Source organism: Bombyx mori, chromosome 8, assembly GCF_030269925.1.
Source record: "Bombyx mori chromosome 8, ASM3026992v2".
Lineage (NCBI taxonomy): Eukaryota > Metazoa > Arthropoda > Insecta > Lepidoptera > Bombycidae > Bombyx > Bombyx mori.
In genome coordinates this window covers 9,665,781-9,683,754 of record NC_085114.1, presented here as the reverse complement: position 1 = coordinate 9,683,754, position 17,974 = coordinate 9,665,781, and the positions used below count along the sequence as shown (strand labels likewise).

Here is a 17,974-nt window from a genome sequence, read left to right as displayed (position 1 = left end):
CTCACAGCCCACCTGATGTTAAGTGGTTACTGGAGCCCATAGACATCCACAACGTAAATGCGCCACCCACCTTGAGATACAAGTTCTAAGGTCTCAAGTATAGTAACGACGGCTGCCCCACCCTTCAAACCGAAACGCATTACTGCTTCACGGCAGAAATAGGCAGGGTGGTGGTACCCACCCGCGCGGACTCACAAGAGGTCCTACCACCAGTAATTACGCAAATTATAATTTTGCGGGTTTCATTTTTATTACACGATGTTATTCCTTCACCGTGGAAGTCAATCGTGAACATTTGTTGAGTACGTATTACAATATACCTTATCCTGAAATCAAACGAATTTATCTGATAATTTTGAGTGGGAAGCGGCTTTTACGTCTGACATAACTCAGAACTACATAAACATGCATCATGCATGACCGCGATCAGGACAATGATATGAATTACCATAAAAAGAGTTATGAAAATATTTAAATCTATATGCGCAAGCCGTTCCACAGATATAGCATCTACATGTCAATGAACTTTTGCTTGAGTTTTTCTAACGAAGACATTTCCAACTGAGCCAAAAACAATATTACAAGTGTAATCTATACCCATTTATATAAATACTAGCCATACTCGCCCGCTTCGCTGCGCATTTAAAATTAACATTATTATTTATTGTCATTATTATTAGGGAGTCCAACACTCATATAAATATCTAGCCTATCCATTAAGTACATGTATTTTCTACATGGATACAAAGTTTCAAGTCAATCGGACGCATGGTTCAGTAGTTATAACGGAACATCCGTAAAAACCACTGTAGATTTATATATTAAGTTTTTTTATTTCCTTTGTAGGCAGACGAACATACGGCCCACCTGATGGTAAGTGGTCACCGTCGCTAATGAACGTCAGCAATGCCAGGGGCAGAGCCAAGCCGCTGCCTACCATAAAGTACTCTCCGCAAGCCTCGTTTGAAGAAGGACATGTCATAGCGCTCGGAAAACACCGTGGAGGGGAGTTCATTCCAAAGCCGGATGGTACGTGGCAAAAAAGATCTTTGGAAACGCACTGTCGATGAACGCAGCGATTCCAGATAATATGGATGAACTCTGCTCCGGTGGCGGGAGGTGCGATGATAAAAAGGAGATGAGGGGATCAACTCGAATAATTTCTGAGAGAATTCCCCATGGATCAAGTATAGATATAATAAAGGTTTTTTTTATGTTTATATTTTTTTTATTGCTTAGATGGTTGGACGAGCTCGCAGCCCACCTGGTGTTAAGTGGTTACTGGAGCCCATAGACATCTACAACGTAAATGCGCCACCCCCCTTGAGATATAAGTTCTAAGGTCTCACGTATAGTTACAACGGCTGCCCCACCCTTCAAACCGAAACGCATTACTGCTTCACGGCAGAAATAGGCAGGGTGGTGGTACCCACCCGCGCGGACCCACAAGAGGTCCTACCACCAGTAAAAAAGTATAGGTACATTTTTAAATCATTCAGACCATTGTGATGATTTTTTTGATTAACATACGACTCGCAGTACGGGTGTATTTCAAATATCACAACGAAATGTACCCGGCTTTAACTAGTCTTAAATAAAATTTAATATCCATCACCACTATGAGCATTTTCCTGAATTGTATATAATTGAATCACATTTTTTTACTAAATTGATAGGGAGATCTTCGGCTACTTGTGCCTGTTTCCACATAATCCGTCCGTCTATTGTTCTCCTCGCGTCGTTTCCTCACTGCTGAGGGTCGTGACCATTCTATATCGACAGGATTTTGCTCCTTGTAATGTCCCGCCAGCGCCTCCGATCATTGGCCGCATGAAGGGCGTCGTGGAATGGGATCTTTAGTGTGGTGCGGATTTGGTCAAACCAACCGTCTATTGTAGCAGTAACAACATTATCCTTTCAGATTTGTTGTATGTTCTTATTGTTGTAGGTTGTTGTTGTAAAGTGAGCGCACGAGCTGCTCCCACCGTCCCTCAAATTGCCACCACGAAGGAATCATTCACGGGTAGCTGTTATTTTTATGTATATGAAACTTCGACGTCATAGTCTCCCACAGTACGGTAAATCTACTAAATTTAACTAACTACATTTATTGTGCATTTGTGAAATCATATTACGTTAGTTTTACAAAAACAGTCTGAAGTCGAATTTGAAAAATAGCATTTTGCATTCGTCCGTTTTTTTTTTCATAAATAAATACTTCAAGAGAGCTAAAATGCTGAATAAAAAGTCATTCAATTCGAAATACTTGGTATTTCAAAACTTTATGTTGGTAAGACAACATCAGGCCATTGTGATTGATGACCGGGGATGTTTGGATTGCCTCCGGGCCAGAAATTCTTTTGGAATACAAATATAAATCAAGATCGGTGCACTGAATGCATTTGATTTATCTCTAAAAGTACATTCTACTTTTTTTATTTCTTCTCGATGTTGTATAGCCAATTTAGCTAAACACGCTATCTCACAGTTTTATTCTCTCGTTCTTAATTTCATAATATTACATACAATGCGTGTATTATATCGGTGATGTTGATGTCAACAATTCTTTATTACATTGCCGTAACTTTGTATACTTCAAATAAACGCAACGTCTTTTTGAAGCAAATAAGGATAAATAATAGAATGCACATAATCATTAACATTTACTTACGCGATTATACTTAACCAAAGCTAATTTTTGAAACAGTCACTTTCTGATTAAGTCTTTAGCGCGCTGATGTGTAAATAGCTGTGTATGTAATGTGTATAATGTCTGTAATGTGTATATTTGCTAGTCTGGTCTCGAAGCGGTTACTTTAGGATAATGTGAAAATTATAAGATCCATTGTAATTAGTATCCTTGATTATAATTTCTCTTCAACCAGTGATTCCCGACCAGGCTTCGCCGTAACTATCCTTAATTATATTAATCACAGCCATTTTTAAAAGTGACGCGAATCCATCATAAGAAGTTACTATTTAAAAAATTTGTCTTAGAGTACAAAAATTATCAGGACAAAGATTCAATTACTAACGCAAATCTTAATTGAATAGAAGACATGAACATAACACATTATGTAAACCAACAAATTTTCGCTTTATTCGGTACATTAATATGATATAATAGACATGTATTAGGAAAAGGCAATTCAGTTTTATAAGTTTCTGAAATTAATACGAAAATCGAATCATAATGTATTATATATAGTAATTTTCATATGTTTTTTAATGTGACTTCATTCCGATATTTCTAATTTGTTTTATAGCATACTATTTTTTTTTTTTTTTTTTTTATTGCTTAGCTGTGTGGACGAGCTCACAGCCCACCTGATGTTAAGTGGTTACTGGAGCCCATAGACATCTACAACGTAAATGCGCCACACACCTTGAGATATAAGTTCTAAGGTCTCAGTATAGTCACAACGGCTGCCCCACCCTTCAAACCGAAACGCATTACTGCTTCACGGCAGAAATAGGCGGGGCGGTGGTACCTACCCGTGCGGACTCACAAGAGGTCCTACCACCAGTAATTACGCAAATTATAATTTTGCGGGTTTCATTTTTATTACACGATGTTATTCCTTCACCGTGGAACTCAATCGTGAACATTTGTTGAGTACGTATTTCATTAGAAAAATTGGTACCCGCCTGCGGGATTCGAACACCGGTGCATCGTTTCAACACGAATGCACCGGACGTCTTATCCGTTAGGCCATACTATTTATTAATCTCGAGTTAATTTGAAAAAATAGGCGCGACAGTCTCAGCTCACTCTAATGTCTTCTTTTTTCTACTCGTTGCTAGCCTAAGGGACTATAACAAGCACGCAGTTTGGTAACGGGCTCAACTTGGGAGAATTTATTAACACTAGCCCAAGAGCCCAAGAGCAGTCCTTCACTAACCCTACCGCCGTAGTGGAATCCCATTAAGAAGATCCGATAAGAAACGGTTGTGTCCATGAGCTATCTGCTAGGCTGTATGTCGAATTCTTCGTCCCATTCGACGACCTAACGTCAGTACAATACACTATTATATACTGTATAGCTCAGCTACTAATAGAATAATAATAAAAAATATATAATAACTTAATGTAATTTGAATTTGCATCCCAATGAAAAAATCATTATATGAATAAATCGACGGTTTTTTTATCATTTGTTCGGAATTAGCTGGACTACCTGTAATCCCTTTCGAGAACGTTAAGGAATTACTAAACTTTATTATTGCTAGATTCTATTTATCATTAGTCCCTAAAATTTATCTACACAGTTTTACAAGCATTTCCATAGTTTCAAACACACATTTTTAATAAATTAATGCAATTGTAATAGTTATTTAATACTTGAAATCAAAGCTGAAACATTTGCATTACAAAAAAAAGAAGAATTGAAATTGCAAAGTTGCAATGCACCGTGAATATCTTTTTCGGAACCATCCAAAAATAAGAACCATTAAGAAAGTCAAAAGTAAGAAATATTTTGTTTTAAAAACAAGATTCCAATTAATGAAGCCGTAGAGCTAATCATTTTTAAATACACGAGATCACAATAATTCCTGTACTTTTATATTCCAGGTGAACAGAAATAACGCAAACGCCTCATAAAAAGTACTCATTTTATTGTTATGTTCGGGTTCCGATCGCACGCGCAAAGTGCTATTTAATGCTAAAATTTCAATAAACTACATAAAATTCCTCGCTCATTGAATATCAAAAATGCACTCGGAGCTAAAATAAATACTTTAACACGGCATTTTATTTATATGACAGTTCGTTGTATGAGAATATCTATATATCTATCTATATAGGTATATAAAAATGAATTGCTGTTCGTTAGTCTCGCTAAAACTCGAGAACGGCTGGACCGATTTGGCTAATTTTGGTCTTGAATTATTTGTGGAAGTCCAGAGAAGGTTTAAAAGATTAGATACTTACGAATAGGCTCGGAAATAAATAAAAATAACAATTTTGTTTTCCCTTTGATGTGTTGTTCTCCGTTGGACGGATTCCTTTTGTTTGTTTTAAGTTTATTTTATACAAAAATTTAGGTATTTTATGTATCGATTGAGGCACTACGAAGTCTGCCGGGACAGCTAGTTAAACAATAATAATATTTATAAGTACAATCATATGTTAGTGTCAGTTTAAAATCAGTCGAATGCTTACAGTGAAACAAGAAAATGTTTATTTAAGGATGCTTACGTACTCTTAGTACTTATACGAGAAATACCTTAATATGGCAGCGTAGGTGTAAATGAAATTTAAAATTCCTTACTTCAGATACAACAATAAGCTTCTAAGAAACTATTTCTCATGCGACTTGACTGTTACTAAGAAAGACACGACAAGAATGGAGTATTTTTCATCTCAAGTCTCTGCGGACTGATTCATTGCCGCTGAACTGATTCATTTACAATATCAGATAGCATCGGCTAGTTTATTGGACATTGTGCGTACGTTCTGATCAACGATAAGATGATACTGTGGTCGCCACGGTAATCAATTACTACCGCCTGCCCACAGACTCCCATTCAGGGCTTAACATTTTTATTGCAGCAACCGAGCGCGAAAATTAAGCACTCGTTACATTCTTAAGATGGATGATAAAGCGGCAATTGAATTTAAAAACGTTTTGTGTGTTTAATTTTTTTCGTCCTTTTGGGATCCCCTTAAACAATTCGACGTCGGATGGAATTGCTATTTGCATTTTTTATCCGAAGCCGAGTATAGATTGTTGTTAAACGGTCGCAATAAACAAGCATAATTAGACTTGATGAGACGTTACGTGTTTTATTTACAAAAAATAAAATCTTTAACATATATTTGTATTAAAATGGCATAGGTTTTAAACTCTTATCGTGTTTTGTGGTTTGCCGACGTACACACAACACGTAACAACGAATATATAACTATATACCCTGGTCGTCAGCCACCCGCTTAGCCCTTTTCGTGGATAATACGCCTATGTACTGCTTGAGTAGGAAGATGTCGTTCATGCATAGTAAACTCCAGATGGCGGCCACCAATTTAGGACAGTGGTTCCGGAATTGACGAATTGATATCAACCCCACGAAAAGCACAGCCGTGCTCTTTAAAAGGGGTCCCCTCCCGACGCTGCTGCTAGAATCTCGTCACCAATTAGGCGCGGTAACTCCAATCCTGCCATAAAAATCTTTGGCTAGCCCATACCGTGGACTTAGAAGGATAAGTTTTTTATTTTTATTTTTTATTGCTTAGATGGATGGACGAGCTCACAGCCCACCTGATGTTAAGTGGTTACTGGAGCCCATAGACATCTACAACGTAAATGCGCCACCCACCTCGAGACATAAGTTGTAAGGTCTCAGTATAGTTACGACGGCTACCCCACCCTTCGAACCGAAACGCATTACTGCTTCACGGCGGAAATAGGCGGGGTGGTGGTACCTACCCGTGCGGACTCCCAAGAGATCCTACCACCAGTGATTACGCAAATTATAATTTTGCGGGTTTGATTTTTATTACACGATAAGTACTTAGGCGTCACTCTCGACAGGGGGATGACATTCGGGCCCCACATTAAGTCAGTACGCGACAGAGCCAAGTTCCTACTCGGTCGACTCTACCGCATGATCTGCAAGCGAAGTAAATTGTCCCTTCGTAACAAGGTGACACTCTATAAAACTTGCAAACGTTATGTCATGACCTATGCAAGTGTAGTGTTCGCTTACGCGGCCCGTACACACATTAACTCCCTCCAGGTCGTCCTCGTTTCTGCAGGATAGACGTCGGAGCACCGTGGTATGTGAGGGATGTAGATCTTCACAACGACTTAAATTTAGTACCGATACATAAGTATCTTAAGGAAGCGTCAGAACGCTACTTAGACAAGGCGGCGCGACACGAAAACCCTCTTATCGAACTAGCCCACAGACACAGCCCACTGAGTTTCTCGCCGGATCTTCTCAATGGGTCGCAATTCCGATCCGGTGGTAGATTCTGCGAAGCACTGCTCTTGCTAAGCTAGTGTTAGCACATTCTCTCAGGTCGAGACCGTGAGCTCACCTCCAGTACAGACGTTGCTGGAATAGCCTTAGGCTGCCAGCGAATAGGTAGGACAAAAAAAGGAATATACTTAGTCTGGCCATAAATACTGTTACAATAAAAATAAAAAAAAATTGTATGGCAAATAACATTTATTACTTTTACAGTGTGTTAGTTTAATAAATAAATATAAAACAATTTAAAGTATAAAAAGCTTATTCGAAGTGGTCTCCGTTGGCTGCAATACAGTTCTTTAAACGTTGAGGCCAGTTATCAATAGAAGCACGCACTCTTTCCATGGGAAAATTTTTCACTGCCAATCGTACGGATTGTTTTAGGGACTCCAAATTATCATGGCGTTTAGAGCAAGCCGTACTCTCTAAAACTGACCATAAATCATAATCCAGCGGATTAAGATCGGGACTAGACGACGGCCAGTCTTCAGCTCTGATGAAGTCCGAAACGTTCGTTTCCAACCAAGACTGCGTAGACCGAGCTTTACGACCTGGCGCCGAGTCTTGCTGGAAGGACCATTCTTGATTATTGAACATAGTGTTGTTAAGGGGCGTCACTACCTTCTCAAGAATGGCATCTTGATACACTTGTGCCGATGTTTTGATACCTTTTTCACAAAAGTATGGCTCAGTCACTCCTTCATAGCTAATACCCCACCAAACCATCACTGAAGTCGGATAGTACTCACGTTGCACTCTGTCGACTAATTGGGAAGCTTCCTTAGAGCTTTGAGCAGAAATACGGTCATTTTTTTTGTTAAAATGTTGCTCAATTGTAAAAAATTTCTCATTCGTAAACAAAAATTTTCTATGACCTCCCTTTGCGTACCGCTTCAGTAGTTGTTTCGATTTTACCACCCTATTCTCTTTTAAATTATCAGTTAAGAAATGACCAGTACGTCTCTTATAGGCTGCAAGTCCTAAGTCATCTTTTAAAATACGCGACATGGTTCTACGTGCTATCTTCATCTCCCGAGATAAAATCTTTTGCTTTCGGACAGGATTTCTTCGAATTCTTTCCCTTACTGCTTTGACCACCTTTTTCGTACGAACACTACGTGGACGGCCAGATCTTTTTCTGTCACAAACAGAGGTCTCATTGCACCTATTAATAGCCCGGTACACAAACATTTTACTAATACCAAGCGTATGGAGAGTTTTAAAAATTGCATTTGGCTCCATACCTACTTTGTGTAATGCAATCACAGCGATTCGGTTCTCTTTATCACCTCACTCCATTTTAATATCGTAAAATATTGTACAATTTATTGGCGCCAAAATGAGAAAACTCAATGAGCAATCATATAAAAATGACAGATTCCAAATGATTTCAAATGTAATATTTTGTTTATTTTTAATTGTAACAGTATTTATAGCCAGACTAAGTATGTATTTGATGTGCATAACTTCATTTAATTCGAAGAGTGAACTACAGTTGAAACAGCGTTAAATTTGAAATAAATAATACGAAAGTTGGTTGCCGCTGGTTGTGAATAACATGTAGGTTGAATTTATTGTTCGGCTCCCGTGAATGTAGGCACTGCTTAAATTCGTACATAGCTATAATGTACACAAGTGTTCAGATAGGTAGGTCTTTAAAAAAAATCTAAAACAACTAATTATAGAAAAAATTGGTTCCCTGGTTTTAACGTGAATCTCGAACAAAAAGATACAGTCGTAATTGACGATAAAATTTAACACACTCGCCTTCCTACTTTAATAAGATACGTATCTATGTGCGTTTTAACACCGATCTGTAATTCTCGAGCCTCCATGTCAGTTAGAACTCCATAACAATTACGTTACCGCGCATCGCACTTACTGTCGTCATTTTGGTGCATTAGCATAGCTAAGTGGGCGCTCGGAGCATGACCACACTCACTTTATCGTGCACGTACTTACATGCTCAGTTTATTATCATACTTTTGTTACTTACAATGCTCCCAGTAAGGTCTCGTGCTAAGTTTTCTGAAAACACTTCATATCTCTTGTCTTTTACATAGCTGTGTTAAAACATACTAGAGGTGCCGTAGTAGTCGAAATTCGACAATAATTAATTGGAATTGTAAGTTTGTACACTATTATGATTGTATTTTATACTTCTATAATCACAAATTTCGCCAAGACTACATTATAAAAATATTAACAAAGACAAACGATATTTAATCTCAATTTGACAACAGACGTCAAGAACAAAAGCTTGACAATAAAGTGTACATGCGTGTGTGCGTCAAATACATGGTATGTAGTGTGTGTAATGTTTTCTTTATTGATTTAATGTATCTTTTATGCATTATTTTTAAAAAATATTAGCATTGTGCACTTCTTCCCTATATTATCTATAAGTGTACAAAATTTCATACTCCTCCGTCCGCGCAATTTTCGTAAAAAGGGATACAAAGTTTTTGCTTCACGTATTAATATATAGATAGTGCTAAATGCTCTCAACTCTTTGGATAGTGAGTTTGATGTTTTTATATTTTGTAACTCTCCAAACATTGTCAAAAGATTTTTTTTATTCTCCCTTTAATACGTGATCGTTGGCGGTTTTTTCTTAAGATGTCACCTTCTAGATTGTTAGACCGATTTATTTTATGACAATTTATCCTGCAAATAGTACATGGATAGGGTCTATAATCTATTCGAACTGATTCCAAATCTCAAATTTAAATAATTCATATTATCTTGGATATCGGACCTTATTCTTTTCTCGTCTTCAACTCGTGTACACCCAATGATGAGTGTAGGTCTCTTCATATACACTCCATTCTTTTCGGTCTTCTTGCCTTTCGCATCCAATCCCTATTTTATTATATTATATTCTCCTGATCGAATTTGAAATGGCATAGCTTCTCTGCTTCTCTTAGCCAAGACTGATCATAATATGGGTCCAGAAAATTAAGATCTTTGTAGTTTTAAAGTCGTCGATGCGAGTCTGTCGGTGTTCAAATCATGTAGGCACATACGAGATATTCATTTAACACGTGTTCGAAAAACGACAAAATCATACCCCCAAACATATTTATTATTATATAATTTGTGAAACTACTAACTATTATGAGCCCGCACGAGTAGATACCACCATCTTGCCTATTTCTGCTGCTGTTTTCCAGTCTGAAAGGTGGAATAGCTACACTATGCGATTGAAACTTCGGCCTCACGTTTCAACATGATGTCGGCATGCACGTTTTGACATTCCGGTAAGCACTTAACGCTAGGTGAGCCGGTGAGCTAGGTGAGTCAGTGTAATGAAGATAATCCGTGTAACAATATAAATAAGAATCCTCATTTTTAATTACCTCAATAAATATGTCTTAGGCTTAATTACACAATATTTACATTACATGAAAACTAACAAGAAGTCACATCAGCACAGAATCCAAAACGTGTCGTGTAATTTCATAAACGCTACGTTATGTTATGCCACATCGTATTGATGTCGGCATCATTGCGCCACTTTGAGAAGGCGGCACGACATGAGAACCCTCTTGTCGTGGCCGCTGGAAACTACATACCCGATCCTGTAGACCGAATGGTCGAGTCGACGTCGCCCAAAACACGTCATTACGGATCCTCCCGATCCAATAACGGTGCTTTTACACACACAGGCTTTTCCACAAGCACCGGTCACCGTCCTCGTCGAACCCGTCGCTTGCGACGAAGGGCTCGACGAGCGAATTAACCCATAGACACAGCCCACTGAGTTTCTCGCCAGATCTTCTCAGTGGGTCGAGTTTCCAATCCGGTGGTAGATTCTGCGAAGCACTGCTCTTGCTAGGGTCAGTGTTAGCATCACTCCGGTTTGAGCCCCGTAAGCTTACCTACTAGTTAAGGTTACGCTGAAATAGCCTCTCAAGGCTACCAGCTTAGGTAGGAAAAAAAATCGTATTGAAAATGCCACTGGCGGGCTTACTTGCGTCAGTACGTAGGCACATTAAATCACATCCCAAGTAGAACGAGGCTTGGAAACCCGCCTGTGCTCCTACGCAGATTTTGCAATATGATAAAAATGACAATGGACATTATACTCCTTAAACGACCTCAATCTTAAGCAAAGTAATTCTTTATTTATTTCTGAGCATTTTAACTTTTCCGAAAAATATTCATATTAATGAATGAAATCACAATGGCTACAATTAATATTAATGAAAGAAAATAATATTATGAAAAGAAAAAAATACAACATATCAATTTCATAGTACATTACACGTAATATAACAGTATTTACAAAATAAAAGAGAGTAGACATTATTAAAATTAAGAAATAAATAACCGGATAAATAAAATAACTAAAATTAATAAAGAATTGCTCTTGAAAATTTTTATGAATCATAGCTTGTTAAGCCCTTCTCTTTCTATGTTCTATGAAGAAGATATTCATTTATTACTTAACCCAAACTAGGCCAACCTATAAATCCCACTACTGTCGACATCCCAAAAAACAACGATTATTTTCTCACACGAACAGATTTAATTTCTATAGCATAATAAATCGAACGCGGCTTATATTGCCCTTTAGCTTTTAGCTTTAGAGCGGTCATTAAGCTTAATTTTATTGCAATGGTCGAACATGCAACGTAATGGTGTTGTTAGAAAGCACACCAGACTCCGAAGCAAAATCGGGTACAGTTCACAGTACCTCAGTAATAGTTATATCTTCGAATGTGAACTATCGTAATCAGATACGAACTGTAATTCTTAATTTTAAATATTAGAAAAATCTAATTGGATTCGTCATTGAAAGTATTCGTATTTTAGATATTTTCTTACTTCGAACACAGAATCGGAAATTATTATTAATTAATTAATTAATAATCAACCTTAACTTATTTTCTTTTGGAAATCATAATCGTTACCACTTTTAAATTTCTTCTTAATAAGATATATATGTACATAAACAAAATAATAATCAGCGTTTAACTCAATGTTCGATTTAAACAAAATAACAATCATCTATATATGTATATAAAAATGAATTGCTGTTCGTTAGTCTAGCTAAAACTCGAGAACGGCTGGACCGATTTGGCTAATTTTGGTATTGAATTATTTGTCGAAGTCCAGAGAAGGTTTAAAAGGTAGATAAATATGAAAATGCCCGCAATTAAATAAAAATAACAATTTTGTTTTTTCTTTGTTGTGTATGATTTAAGTTTATTTTATACAAAAGTTTAGGTCTTTTATTTATCGATTGAGGCACTACGAAGTCTGCCGGGTCAGCTAGTAATTATATAAATCTAACTAATCTATAACAAAATATCCGAACATCAATACATTTATTAAGTAAAATTTAAATTACAGCATTTCCATATTTAGAACCTAATCAGAATCACTACAATGATTACTTATAATTTCAATATTGAAGTAATAGTACGAAAAAGCAAGCTGAATCATTGGAGTCAACGCACCATTGAAATTTATAGTATCCCGCAAATCTACCGGCATCGAGTCTGGAGTCGGTCGATGACCGAGGAACAACGTTAGGATATGTTGGTACTATAGTCTAAACGAGCTAGATAGAACGTCGTACCCGGATGTTTTGCATTAGTCTACCCTTAACTACGAGTATACATACATTTACATTCAAGCCTCTTTTATCACATTGAACTCTTGTTTCAATTAGTATAAAACTGCCTTATCTATTGAAGTATTAATAAAATGTAAAAATGAAAAACATTACGATATACGTAATGTCGCTTATTTATTATATGTAGTAAGTAGTGGTATTTCGACTGTGTAATAGCCCACGGCTTTTTTTAGTGTGGGTCTCGTAAAAGGTGACAATAAGGAAATAGGCAGCAATGATCTCTGGGTACTATAACAGCATAGGTGCGATAGCAAAGCGGCATTTAGCCATTTACGAATGATGGGTCGTGCTATAAGTCTAAACGGCTTAGTACCACCGTCCTGCCTATCTCTACCGCAAAGCAGTCATGCATTTCAGTCTGATGAGTAGAACAACTGTTATACAATACAACAGACATTTCAACCTCATGTCTCAAAGTAGCTAGGTATTCACGTCATTATGGAATCTGATATTCCCGCTATTGGGATATCTAAGGGAATTAAAACAAACTTGAGACGGTGAAATATCATGATTATTTGTCTACTGCCGACAGATACTTATAAAAATACATATAGGTACTCGTATATCTGTGATGCGGTTAGTTGACAGTTTTTTTTTCATTATTAAAATTATATATACCTACATATTTTGTAATTTCATTTGGTCAATTCGTTTAGATTTATAGTGTTTGAAATAAATATTTCATCCTATCCAAATTGGTTCGGGTTAAATACGTATGTAATTATATTTTAGGTAGGTACACTAATTTTATTGAGTCGGCGCAAACACAAACGTCGACAATATTGATGTCTTTAAATAACGTGAAACTTTTCAAAGGGGCTTATCCGAGACGTAGTTTATACTTTTTTAGGAAGCGAATACAAAATTGTCCGTACAAGCTCAGTATCGATGTCGTCGAATACAGTCGTTTTAACATTTCTTAAATTTGATACTGCAAATGCCACCTTAGTTACTGCTACCTTAATGGAAAAACCATTTAGTTCCAGTTTTTCAGGGAGCTTCTAGAAAGGTCCCATGGTGTAATGGTTAGCACTCTGGACTCTGAATCCAGCGATCCGAGTTCAAGTCTCGGTGGGACCTACTATTTTTAGATTTCAAGTACAATTTTAATTTTTTTTAATCCTAAAAATAGCATCAAATGTATTTTACACATCGACTTATTATTTATAATACGCCTGTAGTACGCTCCGAGCAATTTCTCTTAAAGCTCTGTATATGCTAAGGGTTAATTAATCTATTTCGGGCAAGTCTATTTCTGCGGTAAAACTGTCATGCAATCCACTTTGAAGAATGGGAAAACCATTATACAATAGAATTGAGAATTCGACCTAACGTGTCAAGGAGGGTGGCGGCTTCCACGTTGTAATGTTTTCAGTAACCACTTAACATCAAGTTAGCCGTGAGCTAGGTCACTCCTCAATGAAATAAAATAACATAATTAACATTGTTTTTATAGTTTAATAACGCGTTTTTATTGTAATTACATAAATTCTAACATTTCGAATTCTTTAGTTTTCGTGGTCACGGACGACGATTAAGCAAAAGTAGTTTTAATTATGTCTACAACTCGGGAATACAGAAGAAAATACTAAACACATAGTAATGTCTTGTGTTGAACTCAGATACGAGTTGAAAGTTAATCAACTAATCATCGGGATAAGAAAAACCGGAGTCAAATCGACATTGAATAAATTTCAATGTTTTATTGGTGTCTTGATATCATTGTGAATGTCAGTAAGGATTCAGCTCGATAGCAGAGAGATGACAAGACAGCAAAAAGATAAATATGAAGAATAGATCTGCACTCATTATTACTACATCAAAAATATCAAGGAAGAAAAATATTATTTAAAGCCATACAGATGCCATAATTAAACCAAATTCGGAAAAATACTTAGGATAGATTTCTTGGTCAAGGGAGCTAGAAAAGCTGACTGGATATTCTCAACAAATACATGCATGCGGTGGAATGTCTCTCTAAACAACATTGGAGTATTCCTGCTGTCGCACACACGCATCGCGATTTATTGAAATTTATGTGATAAATTTGAAGGTTCCTCTGTCTATCTTCTGCCAGTGCTTGGATTTAATACGTCATGTGGTATAATTGTCATAGATAATAGATTTTTTACTGGTGGTAGGACCACTTTTGAGTCCGCGCGGATAGGTACCACCGTCTTGCCTATTTCTGCCGTGAAGCAGTGGTGCGTTTCGATTTGAAGGGTGGGGCAGCCGTCGTAACTATACTGAGAATTTAGAACTTGTATGTCAAGGTGGGTGACGCGTCTACGTTGTAGATGTCTATGGGCTCCAGTAACCACTTAACACCAGGTGGGCTGTGACCTAGTCCACCCATCTGAGCAATAAAAAAAAAAAGATTATCAATCTATAAAATGAAGTTTGTCATGCCAATGTCGTCTTGGTAACGCTGGGTATAAACGACAAACAAATACAATACACGATTGGGATTTCCAAAAAGAAACTTGAAATGAGTTTTTCTACATAATTATACGAGTAAAGCAAAAGAATACAGTGAAGTGAAAATACAACATAGCATCTACCTTTCATAAGCTACAACGTATTGAAAAATCATCATGCAACCTAATAAATTGAAGATACTGATGATAGGTCCCTCTGAAGTAAGTTTCCATAATAATACAAAATGATCTTAAAACAAATACCTATAAATTAAATTATAGCAATTAATTAGGTTCCCGCGGACACTTTTTAGCTTCACATACAATTAAAGTAGAGCTTTGATTATATTATCAATTAGGCAGATTAATATTATTTTAACATTCAAAAGTCTAAGTCTTGTTTTAGGAATAGTGAAATTACAATTTATTTCCGATTTCATTTTTATAGAGTGGCAAAACTCAAATAGCTAATTTTTTATCGAATTCTATTAATATTGATGAAGCGGGAAACCCGAAGCCTACTCAAGGATTAAGAATAGTGGAATTCGAACAGTCAAATATAAACTATACCGGAAGAAACGTAGATATAGAATTGTGGGACTGTAGTGGTGATCATAGGTAAGTGTTGAATATTTTTTTGTTAACAATATCAAATGAATACCTAAATTATAACTTTACAGTAACTTTAAAAACTTAACTAAAACTCTGGTGTCAGGCGCATTTTTAGTAGGTACACTTTTCTATTATTATTGAAACGAATTCCATAGAGCACAAATGGGAATCGAACTCGGAACCTGTAACTCAGTAATCAGGGCCACTCACCACTACGCCACTAGGATGTCAAGCTTTGGTTTGCCCACCGATTGCCGAGGAAGGTTTTTTCAGCTTATGTATGTGTCTCGTTCGTTGGAATGATTTGCAACCTTTGACCATTTGATAAATTTAATTATATGAGGTGTGACGTGATTTATTGCAATAAATTCATTGTATTAAAGATAGAACGCGCCAGAATTTATAATCTAGCCAGGCAGGTCCTAACCGAATTATATAAGCCTACATACAAATTTATTTTATTCGTAACTAAATAGCTAAAAGTGTGAAATAAAATACATTATTGAATGAAACAAACACTCGACTACTTTAAAATACACAATATAGGAAATTTAATTTAAAGTTTAGTAAAAGTATTGTAGGCAAAGCAAGGGGATAAAACATACGTGTGTGTTATTTAAGCACTCCCGTCTGTAATAAATACATTTATTAACATTCCAGTTATGTATTATGGGTTAACGCTCGCAGTAATGTAGAAAAATAAATTGTATCCCTCGAGGAAAGCACTTTTTTGTGGATGAAAGGTGCTCCATTTCATTGTCTGTACTCCCGACAACGTGTAGGTATTACAAAATTCAGTGTATCGGTGTAGTCAAGACTGTCTTCATTAGTCCAGACTTGAAAATACAAGAAATTCACGTTCGAATTTATTATACTATTAAAGCATGGATTATATTACGTTCATTTTATGGTGATATTATAGTTTGTGTTTTCTTTTTATGTGTTTGTAGTGCAACCGAATTCTTACTACGTGAAGTTTTTAACCGATTGCATTTTAAGCCGGAACATAACGTTGTTTGTTTGTTTTTGTTATGGTACTAACTCAATTGATTTGACGTGATTCTCAAACTGTAAATAAGATTCAGACCACTTTCCACCAGACAACACCAGAAAATATAAAAGTTACTTCAAATATGAAACTAAACGAAGATCTTTGATCACCTCATTTAATTTTGTCAGCTAGGTATGCACCTTTAATAATACCATTTTCGATATCCACGCATTAATCAGTGACTAAGACTAATGCAATGATAATGCAATTTAAAATTACACATTTTTTTTATAATCATTACAAACCATATACCTACCTAATCACGTAGATACCTACGCTCAATGACGCACCAAAAAACATCGGATGAGTCAAACATGAGTTGTTATAGCGAAGCAGAATTAAATAACTGTTTTTTAATCTTGTGTACTGTAATTAAACTCTCACGACAATTGTTTTGATTTAATACTAAAATTAATCGTTCCTCGTAGCATAGTCTCCCTCCACGTCTCTACCTAGATTGTATGGACGACTCACGTTTCAGATTCGAATCATGCTGGCCTGCTTTAAGATTTGGAGTTAAAGGAGTAATTTTAGTTTGTTCATCTAACACATCAGAAGTCGCTCCTAGAGAATTAGAATTGCTATATAACTACTTTGTATCTCAACCAAAGCTATCCACTAAACAGTGTGTGGTGTTTTACAACTGCGTAGATGATCAATACGATGTTGGTCATCTTAATTTATGTAAGTAGTCATCATTCGTTGTTAGGTAAATGATACATAGAAATTGTTGTATTTCAGACACCTATATTGAAAAATTTCATTTTCAGCTTCGACATTTTCAAGAATATCTCAAGTCGCTGTGAATTTGAGAACAGAACGTGAACGTTTGAAAACTGAATTTTCTAATTACATAACCTCTGTACTTCAGTCGGTATAAAGTATAATATTATCCGGTGACGTCATTCTTATGTATAGAATTTGGTGAAAAATAAATAAACACATACTTACGTATATCACTGTGACATTCATTTTCATTCCACTGAAAAACATGGAAAAATCGAAGTTCTGGGCATAGTTAATAAGGTAGTCAATGTACCAAATACAAGTTCAATCAAAGTTAAAAAAAGTACATTTAAACATGAAATTTGAGATCATAAGTTAATCATACAAGGCTTAAGTATATTTAATTACGTAAAGCCAAAATGCCGCAACGATCTTTAGAGGATCTTCTGGAATGAAAAACACAGACGGTAGATATGTTTCAGAGACTCGTTATTAGCGGTCACATATACTTCCGCTATTTAATTATTAAAAATATAATATTAAATAAAA

General features: G+C 36.2%; 1 protein-coding gene and 1 non-coding gene across 2 annotated transcripts; both read left to right on the top strand.

Moving 5' to 3' along the window:
• Positions 1–13,627: 13,627 nt before the first annotated feature.
• TRNAQ-CUG (transfer RNA glutamine (anticodon CUG)) lies at positions 13,628–13,699 on the top strand. Its single transcript has one exon. It is a non-coding gene; the product is annotated as a tRNA-Gln (tRNA).
• Positions 13,700–15,040: 1,341 nt separating this feature from the next.
• LOC101741029 (intraflagellar transport protein 22 homolog) lies at positions 15,041–17,653 on the top strand. Its single transcript, XM_004932104.5, has 4 exons — positions 15,041–15,258; positions 15,485–15,654; positions 17,181–17,383; positions 17,470–17,653. The coding sequence occupies exons 1-4, from the start codon at positions 15,214–15,216 to the stop codon at positions 17,577–17,579; spliced, it is 528 nt and encodes a 175-aa protein (XP_004932161.1). The 5' UTR covers positions 15,041–15,213; the 3' UTR covers positions 17,580–17,653.
• Positions 17,654–17,974: the final 321 nt, after the last annotated feature.

Coding starts and splice junctions, on each gene's coding strand:
- LOC101741029 (XM_004932104.5), top strand. CDS start 15,214: ATGCAACCTAATAAATTGAAGATACTGATGATAGGTCCCTCTGAA. Junction 15,259..15,484: donor TGATGATAGGTCCCTCTGAA/GTAAGTTTCCAT, acceptor TCATTTTTATAG/AGTGGCAAAACTCAAATAGC. Junction 17,384..17,469: donor TGTTGGTCATCTTAATTTAT/GTAAGTAGTCAT, acceptor TTTCATTTTCAG/CTTCGACATTTTCAAGAATA.